Source organism: Heteronotia binoei, chromosome 17, assembly GCF_032191835.1.
Source record: "Heteronotia binoei isolate CCM8104 ecotype False Entrance Well chromosome 17, APGP_CSIRO_Hbin_v1, whole genome shotgun sequence".
NCBI classification, from domain to species: Eukaryota; Metazoa; Chordata; class Lepidosauria; order Squamata; family Gekkonidae; genus Heteronotia; species Heteronotia binoei.
In genome coordinates, this window is record NC_083239.1 from 47,394,699 (window position 1) to 47,420,126 (window position 25,428).

At 50.5% G+C, this 25,428-nt stretch overlaps 1 protein-coding gene across 1 annotated transcript in view; it reads right to left on the reverse strand.

The window, feature by feature from the left end:
* Positions 1-25,428, reverse strand: part of CLASRP (CLK4 associating serine/arginine rich protein) — a 50,596-nt gene that overhangs the window by 9,525 nt on the left and 15,643 nt on the right. The window contains 7 exon segments of the mRNA XM_060258162.1: positions 7,627-7,666; positions 10,951-11,130; positions 12,465-12,719; positions 16,801-17,022; positions 17,820-17,861; positions 20,819-20,892; positions 23,046-23,124. Coding sequence (XP_060114145.1) covers positions 7,627-7,666; positions 10,951-11,130; positions 12,465-12,719; positions 16,801-17,022; positions 17,820-17,861; positions 20,819-20,892; positions 23,046-23,124 — 892 coding nt within the window.

The following is a 25,428-nucleotide window of genomic DNA, read 5'->3' on the forward strand; positions in this document are numbered from 1 at the left end:
GCCACAGTTCAGTTTGCACTTCATTATCCCAGAAGGTGTGGCCTAATATGCTAATAAGCGTGTGACCTAATATGATAATATTATGGGATGTGGTCTAATATGCTACTGAGTTCCTGCTGTGCTTTTTCTACAGAAAAGCCCCGGGCGGTGGGCCAGGTGTGTGTGTGGGGGGACAGATTAGGCTCTCCCCACATGACTTCAAATAGAAAAACAATTATTTGCATTAATTTTGCCGACCTGAATCATTCTCCCTCGGCAGAGAACTGTTTTTTAAGTTGATAATTTTTTATGGCCCGTGAATGATGTTATAAATATCCATATGGCCCTTGGCAGAAAAAAAGCTTCCCCGCCCCTGCTCTACACCCTGTCCACTGGTCCTCCAGAGGAACTGGTTGGCCCCTTTGTGAGTCAGGATGCTGGACTAGAGGGACCACTGGTCTGATCCAGCAGGGCTCTTCTGATGTTCTTATGAAGGCCTCAGCCTCTCTGCCCTGTTGTTGGCCCTCCAGAAGAACTGGTTGGCCCCTGTTTGAGGCAGGATGCTGGACTAGATGGAACACTGGTCTGATCCAGCAGGCCTCTTCTGATGTTCTTATGAAGGCCTCAGCCTCTCTGCCCTGTTGTTGGCCCTCCAGAACTGGTTGGCCCCTGTTTGAGGCAGGATGCTGGACTAGATGGGACACTGGTCTGATCCAGCAGGCCTCTTCTTATGTTCTTATGAAGGCCTCAGCCTCTCTTCCCTGTTGTAGGCCCTCCAGAGGAACTGGTTGGCCCCTGTTGAGTTAGGATGCTGGACTGGAGGGACCACTGCTCTGATCCAGCAGGGCTCTTCTGATGTTCTTATGAAGGCCTCAGCCTCTACACCCTGTTGTTGGCCCTCCAGAGGAACTGGCTGGCCACTGTGTGAGGCAGGATGCTGGACTAGGTGGACCACTGGCCTGATTCAGCAGGGCTCTTCTTATATTATTTACTTGGACTGCTTCCCCAGACGTCTGTGTTCCCCATCATTTATGAACCTAGAATCGGGCTGATGGTAGAGTGGACCAGGGGACTACCGGTCCTCTTCCTGGTGGTCTGTTAATCTCTGGGACTCTTGGACTGTGGTCTAATCTAGCAAAACACTTCCTCTGGTTTAGCTAAACCGCCCAATCAGGATCTCCAAACCGAGAGCCTTGAGCAGAAGCACGGGGATCTTAGCGGAGGAGGGGAGCAGAAAACAAAAGCCTAATCGAAGGCTAGCTTATAAGCAAATCAGGAAGGAATTAATAAATTCATTGTGGGCTGAAGCCGATATGCAAGCTGTGCACAGATGGAAGACAGCTTCCAGCCATGACAGCATGCAACAACAAAATCTGTGCTGTTACGGGAGCAGGGAAAAAAATAACTTCCCAAATAAAAAGGCATGGAAGCCCCTAAACCAAATGCACAAATAGTCCTGAAATAGCTTCTTGACGTCATCTTTTCAGTCCAATATTACGCCTGATAAACAGAAGGAGACACAAAATCTTGTGTTTTGCGATTTAAGGAACACTTCAGATAGCAAACAGTTTGGGTAAATTTCTGACCACTTGCAGGTATCGCTTAAGCAGAACCCCTTCCAACGTTTACAAGGGCTGTTTCCTGGATACCTGCGTAACTAAATGTTGCATCTGCGTTGAATCTAATTTGCCATTCCAATTAATTAAAAAAAATCAACCTTAATTTCTCCTATACAGGAGGTAGACATTGGGTCAAAACAGAAAGAAAAGGCCTAAGATCAGGGCTTTTTCCGCAGCAGGAGCTCCTCTGCATATTAGGCCACCCGCCCCTGATGTAGCCAATCCTCCTGGAGCTTCCAGTAGGCCCTGTAAGGAGAGAGCCCTGTAAGCTCCAGGAGGATGGACTGCATCAGGGGGTGTGGCCTAATATGCAAAGGAATTCCTGCTGCAAAAAAAAAAAAAAAAAAAAGCCCTAAGACTTTTAACGTGCTAATACATTTGGGGTGTTTTTGTCTTCCTCTCCGCTAGGACAGGCTCACGCAGCGACCAGTCCTTGAGTTCCTTGAGGGAAAGCTCAACCCCACCATCACCATTAAATGGTATGAATATGAATATGTGTGTTTGATGTGTTGGTATGTTTTGTGGAAGAGCACCTCATTTCGTTGCTCTCTTTTTGTTGAGAACAATGACAATAAATTTATCTATCTATCTATCTATCTATCTATCTATCTATCTATCTATCTATCTATCTATCTATCTATCTATCTATCTATCTATCTATCTATCTATCTATCACCACCACCCTGAATCCAACCAAAGCAGGACTGCAGTGATAATGCATGGCTTTTGTCTCCAACAAAGCAACAGCTACCTCTTTACACCTGCCTGTCCACTCAACCGCTCCAAACTGCATGTGTTGAATAGCTGCCAATTGTTGGGGGGGGGGCAGCGTTCCCTCTAAGCTGAGTTAGCGTGAGCTCGCTTTTTAGCCTCTGACTCGCTACAGGAGGCAGCGGCGGCAGCTATAAGCATAGCCAGCTTCAAGAGGGGATGGGAGAAACATCTGGAGCAGAGGTCCATCAGTGGCTGCTATTGCTGGAAGTCTCTGTCCGGGGAAGTGATGCTCTGTATTCTTGGTGCTTGGGGAGCGGCAACAGTGGGAGGGCTTCTAGTGTCCTAGCCCCACTGGTGGACCTCCTGATGGCACTTGGGATTTTTTTGCCACTGTGTGAGTGTTGGACTAGATGGGCCACTGGCCTGATCCAACATAGCTTCTCTTATGTTCTTCTGTAGAGCAAAGGTCCATCAGTGGCTATTAGCCACAGCGTATCATTGGAACTCTCTGTCTGGGGCAAGCAATGCTCTGTATTCTTGGTGCTTAGGGGGCCACAGTGGGAGGGCTTCTAGTGTCCTGGCCCCACTGATGGACCTCCTGATGGCACTTTGGGTTTTTTTGGCCACTGTGTGACACAGAGTTGGACTGGATGGGCCATTGGCCTGATCCAACATGGCTTCTCTTATGTAGAGCAAAGGTCCATCAATGGCTATTAGCCACAGCGTATCATTGGAACTCTCTGTCTGGGGCAAGCAATGCTCTGTATTCTTGGTGTTTGGGGGGCCACAGTGGGAGGGCTTCTAGTGTCCTGGCCCCACTGATGGACCTCCTGATGGCACTTTGGGTTTTTCTGCCACTGTGTGACACAGAGAGTTGGACTGGATGGGCCATTGGCCTGATCCAACATGGCTTCTCATATGTACTTCTATAGAGCAGAGGTCCATGAGTGGCTATTAGCCACAAGGTACAGATGGAACTCTCTTTCTGGGGCAGTGATGCTCTGTATTCTTGGTGCGTGGGAGGGGCAACAGTGGGAGGGCTTCTAGTGTCCTGGCCCCACTGGTGGACCTCCTGATGGCACTTTGGGGGTTTTGGGCCACCGTGTGACACAGGGGAAGGCCAGAGTGTTGGACTGATCCAACATGGCTTCTCTTATGTTCTCGTTCATTTATGTCTTCGCTCAGGAAAAATGGCCCCAGAGCAAACTAACTGATGCAAGAGCTCACCACTTTAATGCCAGTAGCTTACAAAGTAGAATTTTTGCTCACAAGACTCCGCAGCTTAGGGGGGAGTATTGGGGGGGGGGGGAGGAGAGAGAATGTATCATCAAAGTATTGACCGTGGGATACGCAGAAGTTTCATCTACGCATCCAAGTTAGCAGCGACTTCTACCTCCAGCTACTATCCTGCATGGGTGAGTTGACCCGGCTCTCTCCCTTCCCCACACACACACGCACTCTGCACTGAAGGCCCGTTCCTTGGATAAGGTTCCCGCACGAGTGGACGGTGGGAACGGTAGGCTCGGGAACCGCCTCTAGTTCCCACGACACCGAGGTCGCCTGGCGCCAAGGGGAGGAACTTTGAAGGCAGCCCCTGAGCTGAGCCCTGTCTACCACCTCCACACACATCCCTCCTATGCTCATATCAACCATTCCTGGATATGCAGGGCAACCAACCTGGGCTCTCCACGCCTCACACCCGCTGGGGCTTCCAAGAGGCATGCTGGAACTCAAAGGAAACCGGCAAGCAGACCAAAGGCGTGTTCAGGGAACCACCCGGTAAGAGAAGACTACCAATAGCTACTGGCCATGGGGGGGAACCTCCACATTCAGAGGAACTAAGCCTCTGAATCCCAGAGCCAGGAGGGCACTCAGGTATTTAACAAAACTCTAGCTATTTAACATCTACAATTAGGGACAACATGTAAAGTTTCAAAGCACACTAGAACAAAGGACTAGAACAAAGCAGTAGACAAGCGCCCCTTTAAGACCAACTAAGTTTTACTTAGAATGTAAGCTTCCGTATGCTCTTAAGCAGACTCCATCAGACAAAATGGGAATGGCAAGCAGCGATTCTTAATATAAGTGGGCAGTGTGGCATCATGGGAATGTTTTTAGCGTCTCCCCTTCTAAGTAAAACTTAGCTGGTCTTAAAGGGGCACTTGTCTACTGCTTTGTTCTGTGGCTTCAGACCAACCCGGCTGCCTCCTGGGATCTACAACAAAGCAAGTTACAATCAGCAAAGTAATACAATTTGCAGTATGACACGGTGCGCCACGACACGATACAATTTCAGGTTGCTCTTGACAGACAGAAATCAAACTTGTCTAGGAGAAGAAGGTGCAAAGGAAGGCGGTAGACATCCCGACAGCTGGAATACTATTCTTTCCCCCCCACCCTTTTGGAATTTATTTCAGATATGGGGACACGGCTCTGAGATTTATGCGAGCTGAAAACTAAAGCTACTCGAAACCAGATGTTGTCCAGCTCAGCTGTCTTAGGGTGGTCAAGACTGGAGTGGCAAAAGAAGAACATTGTTTGCTGAGCCGCATTTTTGGACTCTCTTGATTTCTATCTGTTAAGAGCAACCTGAAATTGTATTGTGTTACTGCACTGTGCCCTACTACAAACCGTATTACTTTGTTGATTGTAAATTTCTTTGTTATCGTGTGCTTTGAAACTGTACGTGTTGTTCCTGATTACAGATGCTAAATACCTAAGAGTTTTGTTAAATACCTAAGAGTTTTGTCACCAGCTCTTTAGTTCTGTGGTTTGTTTTGCAGGCAGAATATGAACCCGGGGCTTTCTACTGTTCAGGAACGGGGGGTTGGCCCTGCTTGACCTTCTATGAACTTCCCCATGGCATGTGGCCATAGAAAAAAAAAACTGTGCCAAGAAAACATGTGGATGTTTCACAAGTGTGGGCAGGAAGGCCCTCATTCTACAGATCTGTGGCCCGAAGCCTTTGAGACTACGGGCCGATTGCATAAATAAGATAAGGGGAGTTCAAGGCTGTTGAGAATTCCCTGCAATCTTCCAGCAGCCCCGGCTAAACAGCAAAATAATTTTTTTGCTGAAACCTGCTGGGACTTCTGCCAGCTTCCATAAAACAGGAGCACAAATTACTCATGTGGTCATCGTGGGCTTATGATCCAACCAGAACCTCCCCCGCTACATTACCAAGAGACTCCACACTGTTTCTACACACACACACACACACACACACACACCCCATCTGATCATCCTAAGCCAACTGAGAAAGATTCTATTCATCTTTAAATGACAGGAAAGGAAAGGTCCCCTGTGCAAGCACCAGTTGTTTCCGACTCTGGGGTGATGTTCCTTTCACAACGTTTTCACTGCAGACCTTTTTACGGGGTGGTTTGCCATTGCCTTCCCCGGTCATCTACCCTTTCCCCCCAGCAAGCTGGGTACCCATTTGACCGACCTCGGAAGGATGGAAGGCTGAGTCAACCTGGAGCCGGCTACCTGAACCGGCTTCCGCCGGGATCGAACTCAGGTCGTGAGCAGAGGGCTCTGAATGCAGTACTGAAGCTTTGTCTCTCTGCGCCACGGGACTCTTAATTTAAATGACATAACCTTTATTGGCATAATGTCTCATTTGGGCAGTGTCCAATCCATTCCTTGACTAATGAACTGGGGTCTGTTATTCTAGAACACGAGTTGGCAAACCGTGGCTCTTTCACACATATTGCGTGGCTCTCAAAGCCCCCGCTGCCCCATCAGCTGGCTTGGAGAAGGCATTTTAGATTAAAGTTGCTTTCTTTCCACCTCTACCTCCCTCCTCCCATCTATTTGCCTGCCTTCCTTCCTTCCATCCACGCATCTTACAGCTCTCAATCATCTGATGTTCACATTTTAGGGCTCTCAAACATCTGATTTTTATTCTGTGTGGCTCCTATGTTGAACAAATTTGGATGCCCCTGCTCTAGGCAAACTCCGTTAAAAGAAGAGGCCCTTAAAGCAACATGGTCCCAAGCAGAAGCCATGAGTGGTAAGTAAGAGTTTCTAACCCTGAATGGAAAAGAGGAGTAGAACATACAACGGGCAATTGATCCTGATCCTTAATAATTATTGCATGGCATTGTGTGTAATATAACCAGGAGATCCTAAAATTGTCTGGCAGCCTGAAGTTCTAGCTGTTTTAGCATTGTACACCACTAGGTGGTGAGCTAGATTTGTTTTTTTTTGGGGGGGGGGAGGACTGAGAGAGCCGTGACTGGCCCAAGGTTGCCCAGCCGGCTTCATGTGGGAGAGTGCAGAATCGAACTCGGTGGTTCTCCAGGTTAAAATCCGCCACCCTTGATCATTATACCACATTGCCCTGAACACTTATCCTGGTGTGTTAGCAGAGAGAGCACTGAATCAGACCACTCAACGATCGGCCAGAGCCTGCAGCTCAGAAGCGGAATGCTTATACTCAGGGCTTTTTCTGTAGCAGGAGCTCCTTTGCATATTAGGCCACACACCCCTAATGTAGCCAATCCTCCTGGAGCTTACAGTAGGCCCTTTACAAGAGCCCTGTAAGCTCTGGGAGGATTGGCTACATCAGGAGGGTTGCAGCCTAACTGGCAAAGGAGTTCCTGCTACAAAAAAAGCCCTCCTTATTCTGAATGCCCAAAGGTACTGGGGCAGGAGGGGGTCAGTTCTCGATCACAAGACTCTCAAGAAAGAAGACTGCAGATTTATACCCCGCCCTTATCTCTTAATCAGAGACTCAGAGCGGCTTACAATCTCCTTTCCTTTCCCCTCCCCACAAGAAGACGACTGCATATTTATACTCCGCCCTTCTAGAGCGGAGAGACTCAGAGTGGCTCACAATCTCCTATGTCTTCTCCCCCCACAACAAACACCCTGTGTGGTGGGTGGGGCTGATGCAGCCAATCCACCAAGAGCTTACAGGGCTCTTATTCCGGGAGCCGACTGGAAGCTCTTGGAGGACTGGCTACGTCAGGGGGTGTGGCATAATATGCAAATGAATTCCTGCTACAAAAAAGCCCTCAGCCAACAATAAAGCTATAAACGTGATGTTGACCCTCTCTTTCCCAGAGCCGCAACGCCACAAAGCTAGCCCAGAAAACCCTCAGATTTATTTTCATTCCTAATCTGGCAAGTGTCTGAGAGGCTGTCGGTCCCTGCCAGAGTCTGAAGCGAGCTACTGTGGGCAACCCACGCTCTTAAAAGCTTTTTTGCGTTTTGCGTGTTTTTGCCTGCATCTCTATCGCTCCCCGAGTCTTTTTTTTCCTGCAGTGATGGGAATTTTTATAAAGGTGAGGTTTAAATTCTTACTGACTTTGGCAGCTCCTGTCTCTTTACCACCGGCAGTCTCAGCCCTAAAGAAGAGGAAGAGAAGGAAGAGAAGAGGTTTTTATCTTGAGCAGCAAGGTCCATGTTAAGACACCTCCAGCCCATCCACCCCGGCAAAAAAGAGGACAGTCTCCTAGCATTTGCGAGGATCGTGTGAGCCAGTGTGGTCTAGTAGCCAAATAGGCCATTAAGAGTCTTGGTCTTTCACAAACGGTCATGTGAGCGGTCCACTTGCATGTGCAGAGCTGAATGGCAAACTCTTTAGAACATAAGAGAAGCCATGTTGGACCAGGCCAATGGCCCATCCAGTTCAACACTCTGAGTCACACAGTGGTCAAAAAACCCAAGTGTCATCAGGAGGTCCACCAGTGGGGCTAGGACACTAGAAGCCCCCACACTGTGCCCCCCCCAAGCACCAAGAAAACAGAGCATCACTTGCCCCAGACAGAGAGTTTCAATAACTAATAGCCACTGATAAGACCTCTGCTCCATCCATCAAGTCTCGCAAGATCGCAACTCCTTTCCTGGAACTGGGGAAATGGTGTGAGTACAGAAAGCCACTTTAACTTTAAATGTATTTCCTAATGCATTTAAATAACGTGGAGAAGTGATTTAAAGAGAGAAATGCCTTCTTCAAGCCAGCTGACAGAGCAGCGGAGGCTTCGAGAGCCACACAATATTTGTTAAAGAGCCACACTCTGGCCACCCCTGGCCTATAGCACAATAAAAGGCGTTTAACAGATGCAAGGACCAAACTGCAACAACAAGCTTCATTTCTATGGTTACCACACCAGGGCTTTTTTTCAGCAGGGACGCACAGGGATGCAGTTCTGGCTGGCTTGATGCTTGAGGTGTGGCCTAACATGCAAATGAGCTCCTGCTGGGCTTTTTCTGCCAAAAAACCCCTGCTGGTCACCATTTGTTCGGGCTACTCTCAGCATCCACAGTTAAGGAGGACACATCCGCCCATCAATCTCCGATTCTGATTTATTTCCTTCACTATGTTCCCCCCCCCAAAAAAAAGAATTAAACAAATTGTAATTATATAAACTAAGCTTGTTATTCCAGTTTGCATCCGTTAAACAACTTTTTTGCAAGCTCCAGGAGGAGTGGCTACATCAGGGGTGGGTGGCCTAATATGCAAAGGAGTTCCTGCTAGAATTCCACCCCTGCCATTTATTATGCTGTATGCTAATCTACTGCTCATTCTCTATGTATGGACTGGTAACTTCCATTTCAACATATCTGAAGAAGGGTGAGTGCACAAGAACACTTCTGCTTTGGATAAGAATCCGTTGGTCTTAAAGGTGCCGCTGGGCTTGAACTTTTTTCCTTCCAAGACTGAACCTTCAAAAACTGAACCTTAGTACTTGGGAGGGGTGGGGGCAACAGTGGAAAGACTTCTAGTGTCCTGGTCCCACTGATGGACCTTCCTGAGGGCCCCTGAGTTTTTTGGCCACTGTGTGACACAGTGTTGGACTGGATGGGCCACTGGCCTGATCCAATGTGGGTTCTCTTATGTTCTTATATCGAGGAGAGGTCCTTCAGTGGCTTTTAGCAACAGCATATTGTTGGAACTCTCTGTGGCAAGTGATGCTCTGTATTCTTGGTGCTTTGGGGGGGGGGGCGCAGTGGGAGGGCTTCTAGTGTCCTGGACCCACTAGTGGATCTCCTGATGACACCTGGGGTTTTTTGGCCAATGTGTGGTGACACAGAGTGTTGGACTGGATGGGCCATTGGCCTGATCCAACATGGCTTCTCTTATGCTCTTATGTCTGGGGCAGTGATGCTCTATTCTGGGTGTGGGGGGCACAGTGGGAGGGCTTCTAGCCCCACTGGTGGACCTCCCAATGGCAGCTGGTTTTTTGTTCACTGTGTGACACAGAGTGTTGGACTGGATGGGCCATTGGCCTGATCCAACATGGTTTCTCTTATGCCTAGGGCAGTGATGCTCTATTCCGGGTGTTTGGGGGAGCACAGTGGGAGGGCTTCTAGCCCCACTGGTGGACCTCCTGATGGCACCTGGTTTTTTTGGCCACTGTGCGACACAGTGTTGGACTGGGTGGGCCACTGGCCTCATCCAACGTGGCTTCTCTTATGTTCTTCAACTCCAAGGATTGAGCGCTACAGCTGCTGGTTCATGGAACACAAACTACCTACCCAGCAGATAGGGACCACATGACACCCCCCCCACCCCCCGCTTGGGAAAGCGAGGCTTCCCTATTCCCTGATTCTTAAGTTTCTCACTCTTAATTCTATTCCCTGATTCTTAAGTTTCTCACTCTTAATTCTATTCCCTGATTCTTAAGTTTCTCACTCTTAATTCTATTCCCTGATTCTTAAGTTTCTCACTCTTATCACTGCAGTAAGAAAACGCTTGGCAGGATGGGGACAGTCAGAGACTAGAGAGAATGCCAACAAGCCCCCTGCGGTCTGGATGGACATTCTGCAAAGTTCCCTCTCCCTAGAAAAAAGTATATAAAGAAACCTATGCAAAACTAGTAAGAAGAAGAGCGAAACATGGAAACGCAGTGCAGAGGTTAAGAATGCCAAAGGATCTGGGAGATTCAGGTGCGAATCCCGCCACGGGCCACAGAAGTTCGCTGGGTTACCTTAGGCCAGTCCCACTCCCTCAGGCTATCCTGCCTCACAGGGCTGTTGTGAGGACAAAATGGAGACTAAGCCTAGCAACAGCTACTAGTCATGGTGACTGGAGCGAACCTCCACATTCAGAGGTTCTTATCCTGTTCTTATCAGGGGAAGGCCTTGAACTCTCTGCCCTGTTGTTGGCCCTCCAGAGGAACCGGCTGGCCCCTGTGTGAGACAGGATGCTGGACTGGATGGACACTGGCCTGATCCAGAAGGCTCTTTTTGATGTTCTTAATAGGGAAAGGTCTCAGCCTCTCTGCCCTGTTGTTGGACCTCCAGAGGAACTGGCTGGCCCCTGTGTGAGGCAGGATGCTGGACTAGATGGACCACTGGTCTGATCCAGCAGGGCTCTTCTGATGTTCTTATGAAGGCCTCAGCCTCTCTGCCCTGTTGCTGGCCCTCCAGAGGAACTGCTTGAGGCCACTGGTGTGAGACAGGATGCTGGACTAGATGGACCACTGGCCTGATCCAGCAAGGCTCTTAGGTTTTCATGAGGAGAAGAGAAATGATGTCAGCCACTTTGGATCTCCACCGGGTAGAAAGGTGGGACATATGAATACAATAAATACCTAAAGAAATAATATAACCAGGTCACAGAAGCCCAGAGAAATCCCCCAGCTCATCATCAGGACAGGGGGAAAGAAAGGCGGGATTCACTCACTTTTTCAGTTTCTCCCCTACCGCGGGGGAAGCCGCAGGCCTCAGCGGTTTTTCTCTGGCCGGAGACGCTGACCTGCTGCGGCTTCGCGATTCACTGTCGCTTCCGCTGCTGCGGCTGCTGCTCCAGTGCCTCCCTCCCCGGCCGCTCCACCGGTACCGTTCCCCAGACCGGGAATGGCTCCTGCGGACAAAAAGGGGTTAAACACGAATAAGGAGCTGCAGAACGACGACAGCAGCATCCAACCATTAACAGAACTCCAGCAGAGACGCTAAAAGGCTAATAAAGATGGCAAGTTCAGTGTAAACTTCCTTGTTTATCCATTGAACTTTTCTGAGGGGGGCCTCAGGTATTATGTTACGTTTTGTAAAGGCTTGATAGATCTCAAGATTTATGAGAAATCTGATGAAGACTTTCAAAACGCTGGCATGACTTAGGGGCTGCGCCTTGCTGACGCCTGCCATCGACCGTTATCTTGCTTTCCCCTTCACCACTCCCCAGCGGCAGCTGCAATTTGACCAAGGAGTGAAGTAAGAAAATGTTGTGGTTACTTTATCCTGACCGTCTGCATGACGTCTCTGCCTCTTTTGGAGAGTCATCGTTTGACTCAGGAACGTGAGCTAAAGACGTCTGTTTCGATTGCTTTATGCACGTCGTTTCTGATAGAATGGAATTATTGCATACCCTGAATTTGAGCACATTCTAAAGATTATATATTTAAGTACTGCTGATGGCTTGAATGTTCTTTATTAGTTTCTTAGCATCTCTGCTATGGTTCTGTTACTGGTGGGATCCTACAGACAAAAGGAGAGAGCTGCCAACAGCCTAGAAGCCGACTATGCTTATATTACTATCATTGCACTGTTGGCCAGCTTGGAGCAGGCATTTCTCTCTTTAAATCACTTATCCAAGTCAAGCCAGCTGGCAGCTTGGAGAATGCCTTTAAAGTTGCTTTCTTTCCACCTCTCCTTCCCCCCCACCCTCCATCATCCTGCCTTCTTTCCTTTCCTTTACTTCCTTGTCTTGTGGCTCTCAGACTTCTGACATTCATGTCATGCGGCTCTCAAAAACCCGACAATTTATTCTACGTGGCTCTTATGTTAAACAAATTTGGCCACCCCTAACCTAGGCCATTAGCGTATCTGGAAATTACAAGAAACTACGAAGAACTACGAAGAAAATACGAAGAAACTATGAAGAAACTACGAAGAAATTACGAAGAATTATGAAGAACTACGGGGCGCCATCCACTTATACATCTTACAAATATATTAGCAGACGTAGCGCCAAAGAGGTTAAAAATTCTATATACTGTGGTTTTAATAATTGTTTGTTTTATTCTAAATCCTGTTTTATAATAGATTATTGTATTTTATGATGGTACTTTGCTGTTCGCAGGGAGGGCGGGATACAAATAGAAATAAACAAACAGCGTCAGGGGTGATGTCCACTTCCTCAGAATCGGGACTGCCTGTTTACAGAGTGCGAGCGCTGCAGAGACCGTTCCGCCAACTCACCTGGATCTGCGGCGGGAGCCGTAGCGCCAGCCCCGCTCCGTCGAGCGAGATCGCGAGTGCCGGCGTCCATCCCGCGAGCCTCCTGCCGAGTACCGCCTAGTTCTGCTTCTGGAGCGGGAGTATCTGTGGCTCCGGGAGCGGGTGTAGCGGCTGGCTCGGTGGTACCCGCCGGTCCGGTGAGAACGTGAGCTGGAGCGCGAGCTAGAAGACGAGGTAGTCGAGGACGTGGAGGAGGAGGAGGAGGTGGAGCGTCGCCTGGAAAGGGGAGAGAGAGAACGCTGGCTGCTTGGATGGAGGGCGGGCGGATCGGCAGGCGCGGCAGGGGAGGTGTCCTGGGATGCCGGGACCCAGAGGCGGGGAGCAAATCCCTTCAGAAGCTTCTGTGTTAGCAGCCAACCACAGAGTTCATGGCAACTCCGGAAAACTCTATCCACACAACCCCCTATCCCAGAGTTTCTCAAACTTTTCCCCTCCGTGGCCCGGTTCTCTCCCTGTGGTCTGGGCCAAGGACGCTCAGGGAGTGATACGGAGACTTCACACCAGCCAGGAGCTTTCCCCGCCCTCTCTGTTTCCGAACATCAGAGAGGGATGGGGGAGGGCTTCTGGCCAGCGCGCAGTCTCACTATTGCTCCCTGAGAGTCCTCCGGGCAGAGTACAATCAGGGAGGGATACAGACACTGCGCTGGTCAGCTGCTTTCCCCGTCCTTTTTTGATGTTTCTGAAGATCAGAGAGGGATGGGGGAAGGCTTCCGGCCAGCGCACAGTCTCAGTATCTCTCCCTGAGTGTCCTTCAAGTGGAGGACGCTCAGGGAGCAATAGAGACACTGCACGCCAGCCAGGAGCTTTTCCCGCCCTCTCTGATGTTTCCAAATATTAGAGACGGACAAGTATCTGTCGTGCTCTCTGAGTGCTACAGGAGGTGGCAGCTTGGGGGGGAGGAGCTGGAGCATGGTGTGGCATGCAGTGCCGAAGACAGAGGGGAGAGGGGGCTGTCAGGCCACCCCTGGTGACTCGGTATTGAGGCTTCCATGGCCCGGTACCAGGTCGCAACCCTACAAATGGGAAACGCTGCCATATCCCCTTCTTTTTGTCCTCTGAAACAAACCCCAATGCCGAAGGAGGCAGGAAGGCTGATGAGACTCACGGGCGCGCTAAAGAAACACTGGGCTGCAGCACTGGTTTACTGCAAGAGCTCACGGCCAGTTGCTCAGCCTCGTTCTGCACTCAATCAAGTGTTGGTAAGCAGTTTTCAAGAAAGCCAGCTTGCCTTTCAGAGGAAGCGCACCCATGTTTTCACTCTCATGCTTCCCGGGGAGAATTCTTTTCACTGGTGGGCTCAGTCTGGTTGGAAAATTGTGTGTGGTCAAGAGGCACTCTCGGAGAGAAAAGGCGACGCTCGACAGACTGATTCAAGCGGGTTGCTAAGACGCAGCCAGCATCCTGACAGGTGTCCGGTTGGCAGGTTAGCCGCCACCAGAAGGAGACAGGTGGGGCGGAGTTCCCAGATCCAACTCCTGAAGATTTGGGGGATGGAGCTTTGGGAAGACAGGAAGCTCACTGGGGGACAATATTATATAGCCTCTGTCCTCCAAAGCAGCCATTTTCTCCAGGGGGAACTGATCTCTGTAGTCTGGAGAAGAGCTATAATTCCAGGGGCATCCCTAAATTGTGGCGATTTTGGCAGGCAGCCAGAGAACCAGAGCAGAGCTTTGCCCTCAGCAGCACCTTACGTGTCTACATAAAAGAGTCGACGTTTAGGAGCGGCTGCGGCTCAGGTGCAAAATGCCTTCTTTGCCTGCAGAAGGCTCCGGTTCAATTCCGGGCACCTCCAGTTTAGAGGAATCTCTGGTTGCAAAAGGCATCTCTCGGCCCAGGTCCTGAAAAGAGCTGCTGCCAATCGGCAATTTGGAATCGGACAGACGAAAGAGCTAACTGGGCACACGGCAGTTTTCCTCTGTCCACAGCCTGCAGCAGTTCCGGAATGCCACTTTCTAAAGCAGGGGTGTCAAACCTATTGCGTTCCGAGTCTGTTTCAAGGTGTTGGTATTGACCTTTAAAGCCCTATATGGCTGGGGGCCTGCCTATCTACGGGGCTGCCTTTCTCTGGATGTTCCCCAGAGAGCACTGCGTCCAGGGACACAAAACCTTCTATCCCCAGACCAAGGGAGGCCAGACTGTGTTCCCCACGAGCTAGGGCCTTCTCGGTGGCAGCACCAGAAATGTGGAATGCCCTCCTGGAGGCCACAAGCGCCCCGCGGGATCTTTCTCAATTCTGCAGGACCTGCACAACCGAACTGCTTCAACAGGCCTTCGACACCTAAACCGGAAGAGGACTGCCACCCTTCACTGCTGAGGAGCTACAATCGTTATAGGATCACCGTCAGAAGAAAGAGAGATCCCGCCTATATTGAAACTGCACAGCGCCATAAAATGTTTTTAACTTGTATTTCATCATTTTTAAATTGTAATTGTAGATATCTGAATTGATTGTCAGCCGCCCTGAGTCCGCTTGCGGAGAGGGCGGGATAAAGGCCTGCAGTAATGAATCTGTTCCGAGGGCCAGATCCGGCACGAAGGCGACCTTCTTGGGCCAGGCCAGGAGCATCATAAAATGTAACGCCGGATTGTGGAGATATAAACTTTATAAAGGAGACAAAAACACGAAGGTTTTTAAGAGCTTGAAATAAAGCATGCTCTAAAACACTGGCACTCGTTGGTCTTAAAGGCGCCTTCTTTGTATCTCTCCTGTGAGACCCAGGGAACTGGGCAAAGGAAGCGCTGGCTCTTTGCTTCCTTCCTCAGGAGACCAGGAGTGGGGGAGTCTCAGCCAATAGAAGGGAGGCTTGGCTTAGTAGCTCTGCTGTGCAATTGAGAGAGCCTGGCAAAGCAAGTTCTCCCTCCCCCTTTCCTCCCCAAAGGAGGAGCCTTGGCCAATGAAGAAAATAGAGGCTTTGCTCTGTAGCTCTTGTGCGATTGAGCAAGCCTCGCAAAACAATTTGTGATGCAGAAAGAACCAAGAGAGAGGGAGAAGGAAGCAGATGACAGCCAGTTGCTCGGGGGCCTGATAGGAGCCCTTTGGAGGCCTGATTTGGCCCCCGGGCTGCATGTTTGACACCCCTGTTCTAAAGTCTTTCTGGGTTTTCAGGTAGGGATTAGAGAGGGTTTTTTTAAAAGGAAAACAAGATGGTTGCCTTTTACAGGAGCGAAGGAAAGTTTAATGGCCACGACAAAGCAACTAAAGGCGTGGCTGAATGGATTTCAGCACTCGGGGTTGGGAGGGGTCTCTATCAGCACCCCCCACTAAGTTGCCTTCCTCCTCCCCATGCCTAGCAAAGCCAGGTCCTGCAGAACAAGAGGAAAACGGGGCACGTTCAGCTTTTCTTCCATCGTCTATCTCAGTGGCTTTCCATACGGAGGGACATATACGGGGGTGGGTGGACAAGCCCAACAGCGTGTCAGCCGCCCCCCACCCCCGCCTGTAGGTCGAAATGGTAAAGCCCAGACTCAGTGACAAAGAGGACCTGCAAAACTGCAGAGTTTGGGGGTTCAACCTGCAGTAAACCAGTATTCCCAAACGCCACAACAAAGGGTGGGGGGGGGAGGAGTGCGCGGGAAAGAGCGATTGTATTAATTCAATGAGGATAGATGCAAGCGGGCAGCCGTGTTGGTCTGAAGCAGTTGAACAAAGCACCTTTAAGACCAACGACGTTTTATTCAGAACGCAAGCTTTCGTGTGCTAAAAGCACACTTCTTCAGATGGGGGGATCGGGTACAGTGGGCCGAAATACACGCAGTTGGTGGGTTAAGAGGGCGAATAACCCACTCACTGCATGCATTTCAGTCCACTGTACCCAATCTCATCTAAAGAAGTGTGCTTAGAGCACATGAAAGCTTACGTTCCGAATAAAACTCGGTTGGTCTTAAAGGTGCAACTTGACCCCTGCTTTGTATCAATTTAAGCCCAACTTCCGCTGTCTGATCATCCGCCGTTTCTGGGAAGGAAGAGCAGCCGCGACTGAGTTTATCGGAAAGAGGGGGCCACACAGATGAGTAAGAAACAACTCCGGCTCCCCCACCCTCTTGATACCCTCCTTAGACCGGCCCCTCTCCCATTTCCCAGCATTCCACAAAACAACCCAGAAAGCAAAGGGGGCTTCCTGATTGGCCTCTGCAGGGGGCTGCGCAGGGATTGGCTGGCAAGAGCCACCAGCGGCTGCGCAGCCGCGCCTCCTGGGGGGGGGGGCAGGGGAGGGAAAAATAAGAAATCAACCTTTGACCCCGGAACGGTCTCTGCTTTAAGGTTTGGGAAAGCGAGGCGGGCGTGAAAGTTACCGACCGGGAAGAGGCGCTATGACCTGCCGCAGCGCTGCCCTGCTGCCCTTGGCTGGAGCGTGCCTTGCCGAGGGACGTGGGCTTCCGGGGGGCCCCTCCGGCTTGAGCGGCGGCCGCTTCCTCGTCGCTGCCCCCGAAGCTGGTGATGAAGGTGATCTTCTCCTCGTGGCCTGGGGAAGGCGAGCGAGAGCGGGAACGGGACTCGGAAGAGGACTCTGAAGGGGATCTGGAGGGGGGGGGGAGAAAGAGAGGGGCGGTCACCGACAGACGGGAAAAGAAGAATTGCAGATTTATACCCCGTCCTTCTCTCTGGTTCAGAGGCTCAGAGTGGCTCACAATCTCCTATATCTTCTCCCCCCACAACAGACCCCCCCTGTGAGGTGGGTGGGGCTGAGAGGGCTCTCACAGCAGCTGCCCTTTTAAGGACAACCTCTGCCAGAGCTATGGCTGACCCAAGGCGATTCCAAAAGCTGCAAGTGGAGGAGTGGGGAATCAAACCCGGTTCTCCCAGATAAGAGTCTGCACACTTAACCACTACACCAAACCGGCTCCCCCAACCCCTTGATACGTCACTTACACTGGTCCCTCTCCATTTCCCAGCATTCCACAAAACAACCCTGGGTCAGAAGCAAAGGGGTTTCCTGATTGGACTCTGCAGAGGGCTGCACAGGGATTGGCTGACAAGAGCCACCAGTGGCAGCGCCACCACCTAGTGTAGTGTACCTAGGTAGGAGCCTACCTAGACCTACACGTAAAAAAGCAGCACACAAATGTTTTAATAAAAAAACCTTTTAAGAAACACAGAAAAAAACAAGAGCGTGCGCTCAAGATCGCCTGACGGTTAACACTACTAACAATCTATAAAAACACTTTCAGCAACCAAAGCAGCTCAACGCACGGTTGTCACAACTGCCCTCCCTGTAAGATGGACAAGTTCATTATCTTCATCCAGCAAACAGGAAGAAAATGCTGTGAGAAGAAAACGCCAAGGGCAGCCGAGAGGTACGGCCGGGAGCTACTCACCGTTTGTACGGGTCATAGGTGGGGCTGTCTCTCCGGGCATAGCTGCAAAGAGAAAAAAAAGATGAGGGGGGAAGCTGACGCCCACCTGGGGAGGCCAAAGGCATCGTGGGACATTGCAATGCCCCCGTATAGATCTATGATGCAGCCTCATTTGGAAAACTGTTCTGGTCACCGTACAGTTCTGGTCACCGTATCTCAAAAACGACCTTGCAGAGCTGGGAAAAATACAAATGAGGATGGCCAAGATGCTTAGGGGGTTGGAGCCCCTTCCCTAGGAGGAAAGGCTGAAGAGTCCGGGACTTTTCAGTTTAGAAAAGAGACAACTGAGGGGGGAGGAGGGGAGCTGATAAAGGTTTATAAAATTATGAATGGGATGGAAAGAGTCGACAAGGAGAAATTTCTCTTACTCCCCCAAGATACTAGAAGTCGAAGGCATCCAGGGAAGCTGACGGGCAGTAGGTTCAAGACGGACAAAAAGAAATGCTACTTTACACGAAGAGCGATTAAAACGTGCAATTCACTGCAGGAGGATGTAGTGATGGCCACAGCTTCCACAGGGGGATTAGTTAGATTCATGGAGAATAAGTCTGTCAGCGGCTACTAGCCATAGGGTCTGGGGGGGAACCTCCACATTCAGAGACACTGATCCTCTGAATCCTAGAGCCAGGAGGTAACATCAGGGAAAGGAGTCAGCCTCTCTGTCCTGTGGTTGGCCCTCCAGAGAAACCGGTTGGCCACTGTGTGAGGCAGGAAGCTGGACTAGACGGACCACTGGTTTGATCCAGCAAGGCTTCTGTGTTGTTCTTATGAAGGCCTCGGCCTCTAGGCCCTGTTGTTGGCCCTCCAGAGGAACTGGTTGGCCACTGTGTGAGACATGATGCTGGACTAGACTGACCACTGGTCTCATCCAGCAAGGCTCTTATTATGTCCTTCTGAAGGCCTCAGCCTCTCCTGCCCTGTTGTTGGCCTTCCAGAGGAACTGGTTGGCCACTGTGTGAGACATGATGCTGGACTAGACTGACCACTGGTCTCATCCAGCAAGGCTCTTATTATGTCCTTCTGAAGGCCTCAGCCTCTCCTGCCCTGTTGTTGGCCTTCCAGAGGAACTGGTTGGCCACTGTGTGAGACAGGATGCTGGACTAGATGGGCCACTGGTCTGACCCAGCAGGGCTCTCCTTACGTTCTTGTGAAGGCCTCAGCCTCTCCTGCCCTGTTGTTGGCCCTCCAGAGGAACTGGTTGGCCCCTGTGTGAGACAGGATGCTGGACTAGATGGACCACTGGTCTGATCCAGCAGGGCTCTCATGTTCTTGTGAAGGCCTCAGCCTCTCCTGCCCTGTTGTTGGCCTTCCAGAAGAACTGGTTGGCCCCTGTGTGAGACAGGATGCTGGACTAGATGGGCCACTGGTCTGACCCAGCAGGGCTCTCCTTATGTTCTTGCGAAGGCCTCAGCCTCTCCTGCCCTGTTGCTGGCCCTCCAGAGGAACTGGTTGGCCCCTTTGTGAGACAGGATGCTGGACTAGATGGACCACTGGTCTGATCCAGCAGGGCTCTCATGTTCTTGTGAAGGCCTCAGCCTCTCCTGCCCTGTTGTTGGCCCTCCAGAGGAACTGGTTGGCCCCTGTGTGAGACAGGATGCTGGACTAGATGGACCACTGGTCTGACCCAGCAGGGCTCTCCTTATGTTCTTGTGAAGGCCTCAGCCTCTCCTGCCCTGTTGTTGGCCCTCCAGAGGAACTGGTTGGCCCCTGTGTGAGACAGGATGCTGGACTAGATGGGTCATTGGTCTGATCCAGCAGGGCTCTCCTTATGTTCTTGCGAAGGCCTCAGCCTCTCCTGCCCTGTTGTTGGCCCTCCAGAGGAACTGGTTGGCCCCTGTGTGAGACAGGATGCTGGACTAGATGGACCACTGGTCTGATCCAGCAGGGCTCTCCTTATGTTCTTGTGAAGGCCTCAGCCTCTCCTGCCCTGTTGTTGGCCTTCCAGAAGAACTGGTTGGCCACTGTGTGAGACAGGATGCTGGACTAGATGGGCCATTGGTCTGATCCAGCAGGGCTCTCCTTACGTTCTTGTGAAGGCCTCAGCCTCTCCTGCCCTGTTGTTGGCCCTCCAGAAGAACTGGTTGGCCACTGTGTGAGACAGGATGCTGGACTAGATGGGCCACTGGTCTGACCCAGCAGGGCTCTCCTTACGTTCTTGTGAAGGCCTCAGCCTCTCCTGCCCTGTTGTTGGCCCTCCAGAGGAACTGGTTGGCCCCTGTGTGAGACAGGATGCTGGACTAGATGGGCCGCTGGTCTGACCCAGCAGGGCTCTCCTTATGTTCTTGCGAAGGCCTCAGCCTCTCCTGCCCTGTTGCTGGCCCTCCAGAGGAGTCAAAGTTAGGATTGTTTCAAGTTTTTGAATGGGGATAAGAAAAGAAGATGCTCTCCATTGGCTCTCCTGGTGAAGCAAGACTGAAAACTGGGAGATGCCCCCCCCATCCAGAAGTGAGAAGTGCAGTTCCTTCTTCTGGGGGTGGAGCCAGCTGCTCAAAGGTGTTCCACTGAGAAGTGGGTGCTGATCACCACCCATATGCGGAGGAGGAGGAGGCGACGACATTGGATTTATATTCTGCCCTCCATTCAAGAGTCTCAAAGCGGTTCACAATCTCCTTTCTCTTCCTCCCCCACAACAAACACCCTGTGAGGTGGGTGAGGCTGAGAGAGCTCTCACAGCAACTGCTCTTTCAAGGACAACCTCTGCCAGAGCTATGGCTGACTGAAGGCCATTCCTGCAGCTGCAAATGGAGGAGTGGGGAATCAAACCCGGTTCTCCCAGATAAGAGTCCGCGCACTTCAACACTACACCGAGGTGTCCTGGCACACACCCCAAGGATCACAGACATCTGAAGTGCTCAGCGGCCCCTTAAGCGGCACGGAAGATGAAACGACATGGCCCAAGGACAGCCACGTCAGGCTCTGTCTCCCTCCCCCCCCCCACCCTCCTGCCCAAACAGCCTTACCTCGGAGGACTGATCTTCCTGCCTTTCAAACGTTTCTCTCTGAATTCCCTTCTCTGTCGCCGGGAGCGACGGCCCTGGAAGAGAGCAGGTGAGGGACACATTGCAGAAGCCACCTTGATCTTAGGAAGGCTGAGAAAAATCACCATCTCTGAAGGATTTCCCCCCCACACACACACACACATATACTTTGGAGCAAAACCCCCTGCATTTACATTGGGTGCATTTACACTATGCTAAATAATGCATTTTGCAAGTGGATTTTTGTTGTTCTCCCCCCACCCCCACCCCCGTTTTAAACTCTTTTTATTGTGTAGACAACCAAATAAATTACAGTTACAAGCAGCACTTCCTCTCAGCTGTGGAGTCTTGTGAGCAAAAATTCTACTTTGTGGGCTACTAGCATTAAAGTTGTGAGCTACTGAATAAATTAGTTTGCTCTGGAACCGTTTTTCCTGAGCTATGGACAAAACTATGCGAGCCAGAGACTAAAAACATGAGCTAGCTCACAGTAACTCAGCTTAGAGAGAACACTGGTTACAAGGTGCATTCACATTACACTCAGCAATGCATTTTACATCCGGATTTTTGTTATTCTTACACAGTAAAAATCCGGATGTAAAACGCATTAGTGAGCGTAGTGTGAATGCACCCACAATGCGTCATATCATTTTCAAACCAACGCGGAAGCTATGTTATTATGCTGGATTCTTATTAAAACAACAAATTGTGACAAACTAGTCAACGAAACAAAAGCAAATCCTCGGTCCTGGGATTCACAAACGTTGAGATGTTTGTGCGGTTTTTAATTCAGCAGTAAAAACCGGTATCCATGGTGACCATTTGCGCATCGCATTGTGTGATGACAGATTACCCCCAAATCGTTCCACCCAATCTGTAATTTTGTCCAGCGTAAAATATTCCCAGATCTTAAAATGCTGCTGATGCAACGTCAGAATATTAGAGAGAACGATGGTGGATGCCAAAGAGCCTTGCTGTTCTTAGGCAGTAAAAATCCAGCTGCAAAACACAATTATTTAGTGCAGAGATGCCCAAACTGCAGCTCGGGAGCCACATGTGGCTCTTTCACACATATTGTGTGGCTCTCAAAGCCCCCACTGCCCCGTTGGCTGGCTTGGAGAATGCATTTAAAATTAAAGTTGCTTTCCTTCCACCTCTCTCCCCCATCTATTTTCCTTCCTTCCTTCCTTCCTTCCTTCCTTCCTTCCTTCCTTCCTTCCTTCCTTCCTTCCTTCCTTCCTTCCTTCCTTCCTTCCTCCCTCCCTCCCTCCCTCCCTCCCTCCCTCCTCTTGCAGCTGTCAAGATCCCCTGCAGTTGTGTTTTACTATTCTTTTCCAAAGCACCTGCTAAGCTTACTGGGAAACAAAAGTATTTAGGCCCTCTAACACTGTCCGACAGTCAAGGTCATCACTATCTGTTAGAGTTTAATGTTTGGAACTTATCTTGCACCAGAAAGTTAGGCGTGCATGTAACGTCAAACTGCTTCTATATATATTCCACCACCTGCAAACAGCCTTAATTTCATCATTGAGCTTGCCAGTGGTACTATCTTGTCTTACAATAAACACTAATCCTGATGAAATGGAGAGCTGTTATTACTGAAAGTAGCCATAGATGTGACAGCAGCTCTCTAAACATCCGACGTTCATGTCTTGCGACTTTCAGACCTCTGATGTTTACTCTGCGTGGCTCTTACATTAAGAGCACATTTTAAAAAGGTAAAGGGATTCCTCTGTGCAAGCACCAGCCGTTTCCGACTCTGGGGTGACGTTGCTTTCACGACGCTTTCAAGGCAGACTTTTTTATGGGGTGGTTTGCCATTGCCTTCCCCAGTCCTCTACACTTTCCCCCCAGCAAGCTGGGTCCTCATTTTGCCAACTTCGGAAGGATGGAAGGCTGAGTCAACCTCAAGCCGGCTACCTGAACCCTGCTTCCGCCGGGATCGAACTCAGGTCATGAGCAGAGCTTAGGACTGCAGTACTGCAGCTTTACCACTCTGCGCCACGAGGGCTCTATGTTAAGCAAGTTTGGCCACCCCTGATTTAGTGCGGTGTGAATGCACCCAATGCCCTTCCTCACTGGCCTCTTGTCGTGAGTGACCTTGGCGGAAGGGTGGTGAACGAGACCCTCTTGAAAGATGCAAGAGCGAAAAGGAAAAGGCGACACTCAGGACTGCTCGGAAGAACCTCAGGTTCTCAGCTCTCCTTACCGAGTACATGGCTTTCTCCTCCTCCAAGGCTTTGGCATGTTTGATAGCTTCCGCCTCCTCTTTGTCCTTCCGCAACATGCTTCCGGTGGGAGGGGGAGGAAGGGGAGTGCAAGAAAGAGACAAACTTAATCTGGAAGCTCTGTCTCAAAAACAGACCAGTGAGGGTCCATCTAGTCCAGCATCCTGTCTCACACAGAGGCCAACCAGTTCCTCTGCAGAGCCAACAACAGGGCACAGAGGCCCTGAGAAGTCCTTCCCCTGAGAAGAACATCAGAAGAGCCCTGCTGGATCAAACCAGTGAGGGTCCATCAAGTCCAGCATCCTGTCTCACACAGTGGCCAACCAGTTCTTCTGTAAGGCCAACAACAGGGCAGAGAGGCTGAGGCCTTCCCCTCACAAGAACATCAGAAGAGCCCTGCTGGACCAGACCAGTGAGGGTCCATCTAGTCCAGCCTCCTGTCTCACACAGGGGCTAACCAGTTCCTCTGGAGGGCCAACCACAGGGCACAGAGGCCCTGAGAAGGCCTCCCCCTGAGAAGAACATCAGAAGAGCCCTGCTGGATCAGACCAGTGAGGGTCCATCAAGTCCAGCATCCTGTCTCACACAGTGGCCACCAAGTTCTTCTGTAAGGCCAACAACAGGGCAGAGAGGCTGAGGCCTTCCCCTCACAAGAACATCAGAAGAGGCCTGCTGGATCAGAGCAGTTGTCCATCCAGTCCAGCATCCTGTCTCACACAGTGGCCAACCAGTTCCTCTGGAGGGCCAACAACAGGGCAGAGAGGCTGAGGCCTTCATAAGAACATCAGAAGAGCTGTGCTGGATCAGACCAGCAGTCCATCTAGTCCAGCATCCTGCCTCACACAGTGGCCAACCAGTCCCTCTGGAGGACAAACAGACAGGGCATAGAGGTCAAGGTTGCCTCCTGGCTCTGGGATTCAGAGGCTTAGTGCCTCTGAATGTGGAGGTTCCCCTCAGCCACCATGGCTAGTAGTTTATCCTCCATGAAAAGGCCTAATCCCCTTTTATGTCTATGCCCGTGGCCATCACTGCATCCTCTAGCAGCGAATTCCACATTTCAATCACTCGGTGTAAAGTCACATTGTCCATCCTGAACCTACTGCCCGACAGTTTCACTGGATGCCTCCAAGTTCCAGCCTTTTGGGAGAGGGAGAAAAAGTTCTCTTTGTCAACTTTCTCCATCCCGCGCACAATTTTATAAACCTTTCCAAAGGTGGGATTCTAGCAGGAGCTCCTTTGCATATTAGGCCACACCCCCCCTGATGGAGCCAGTCCTCCAAAAGCTTACAAAAAAAGAGCCTTGCAAGATCCATCAGCGCTGTGTGGCCTAATATGCAAAAGGAGCTCCTTTCAGAATTCCACCGCTGTCTCATGTCCCTTAGTTGTCTCTTTTCCAAACTGAAAGGGCAACTAGAATGATTCAAGGGTTGGAACCCTTTCCCTATGAAGAAAGGTTGAAACACTTGGGACTCTTTAGCTTGGGGAAACGTTGACTGCGGGGTGACATGATAGAGGTTTACAAGATTATGCAGGAGATGGAGAAAGCAGAGAAAGAAGTCCTTTTTTCCCTTTCTCGCAATACAAGAACTCGTGGGCATTCAATGAAATTGCTGAGCAGTCGGGTCAGAACGGATAAAAGGAAGTACTTCTTCACCTAAAGGGTGATTAACAGGTGGGATTCACTGCCACAGGAGGTGGTGGCGGCTACAAGCATAGCCAGCTTCAAGAGGGGGTTAGATAAAAATATGGAGCAGAGGTCCATCAGTGGCTATTAGCCACAGTGTGTGTGTGTGTGTGTATAATTTTTTTTGGGGGGGGCCACTGTGTGACACAGTGTTGGACTGGAGGGGCCATTGGCCTGATCCAACATGGCTTCTCTTATGTTCTTACGTGACCCAGAGTGTTGGACTGGATGGGCCATTGGCCTGATCCAAGATGGCTTCTCTTTTGTTCCTATGTGACACAGAGTGTTGGACTGGATGGGCCATTGGCCTGATCCAACATGGCTTCTCTTATGTTCTTATGTGACACAGAGTGTTGGACTGGATGGGCCATTGGCCTGATCCAACAGGGCTTCTCTTATGTTCTTATGTGACACAGAGTGTTGGACTGGATGGGCCATTGGCCTGATCCAACAGGGCTTCTCTTATGTTCTTATGTGACACAGGGTGTTGGACTGGATGGGCCATTGGCCTGATCCAACAGGGCTTCTCTTATGTTCCTATGTGACACAGAGTGTTGGACTGGATGGGCCATTGGCCTGATCCAACATGGCTTCTCTTATGTTCTTATGTGACACAGAGTGTTGGACTGGATGGGCCATTGGCCTGATCCAAGATGGCTTCTCTTTTGTTCCTATGTGAC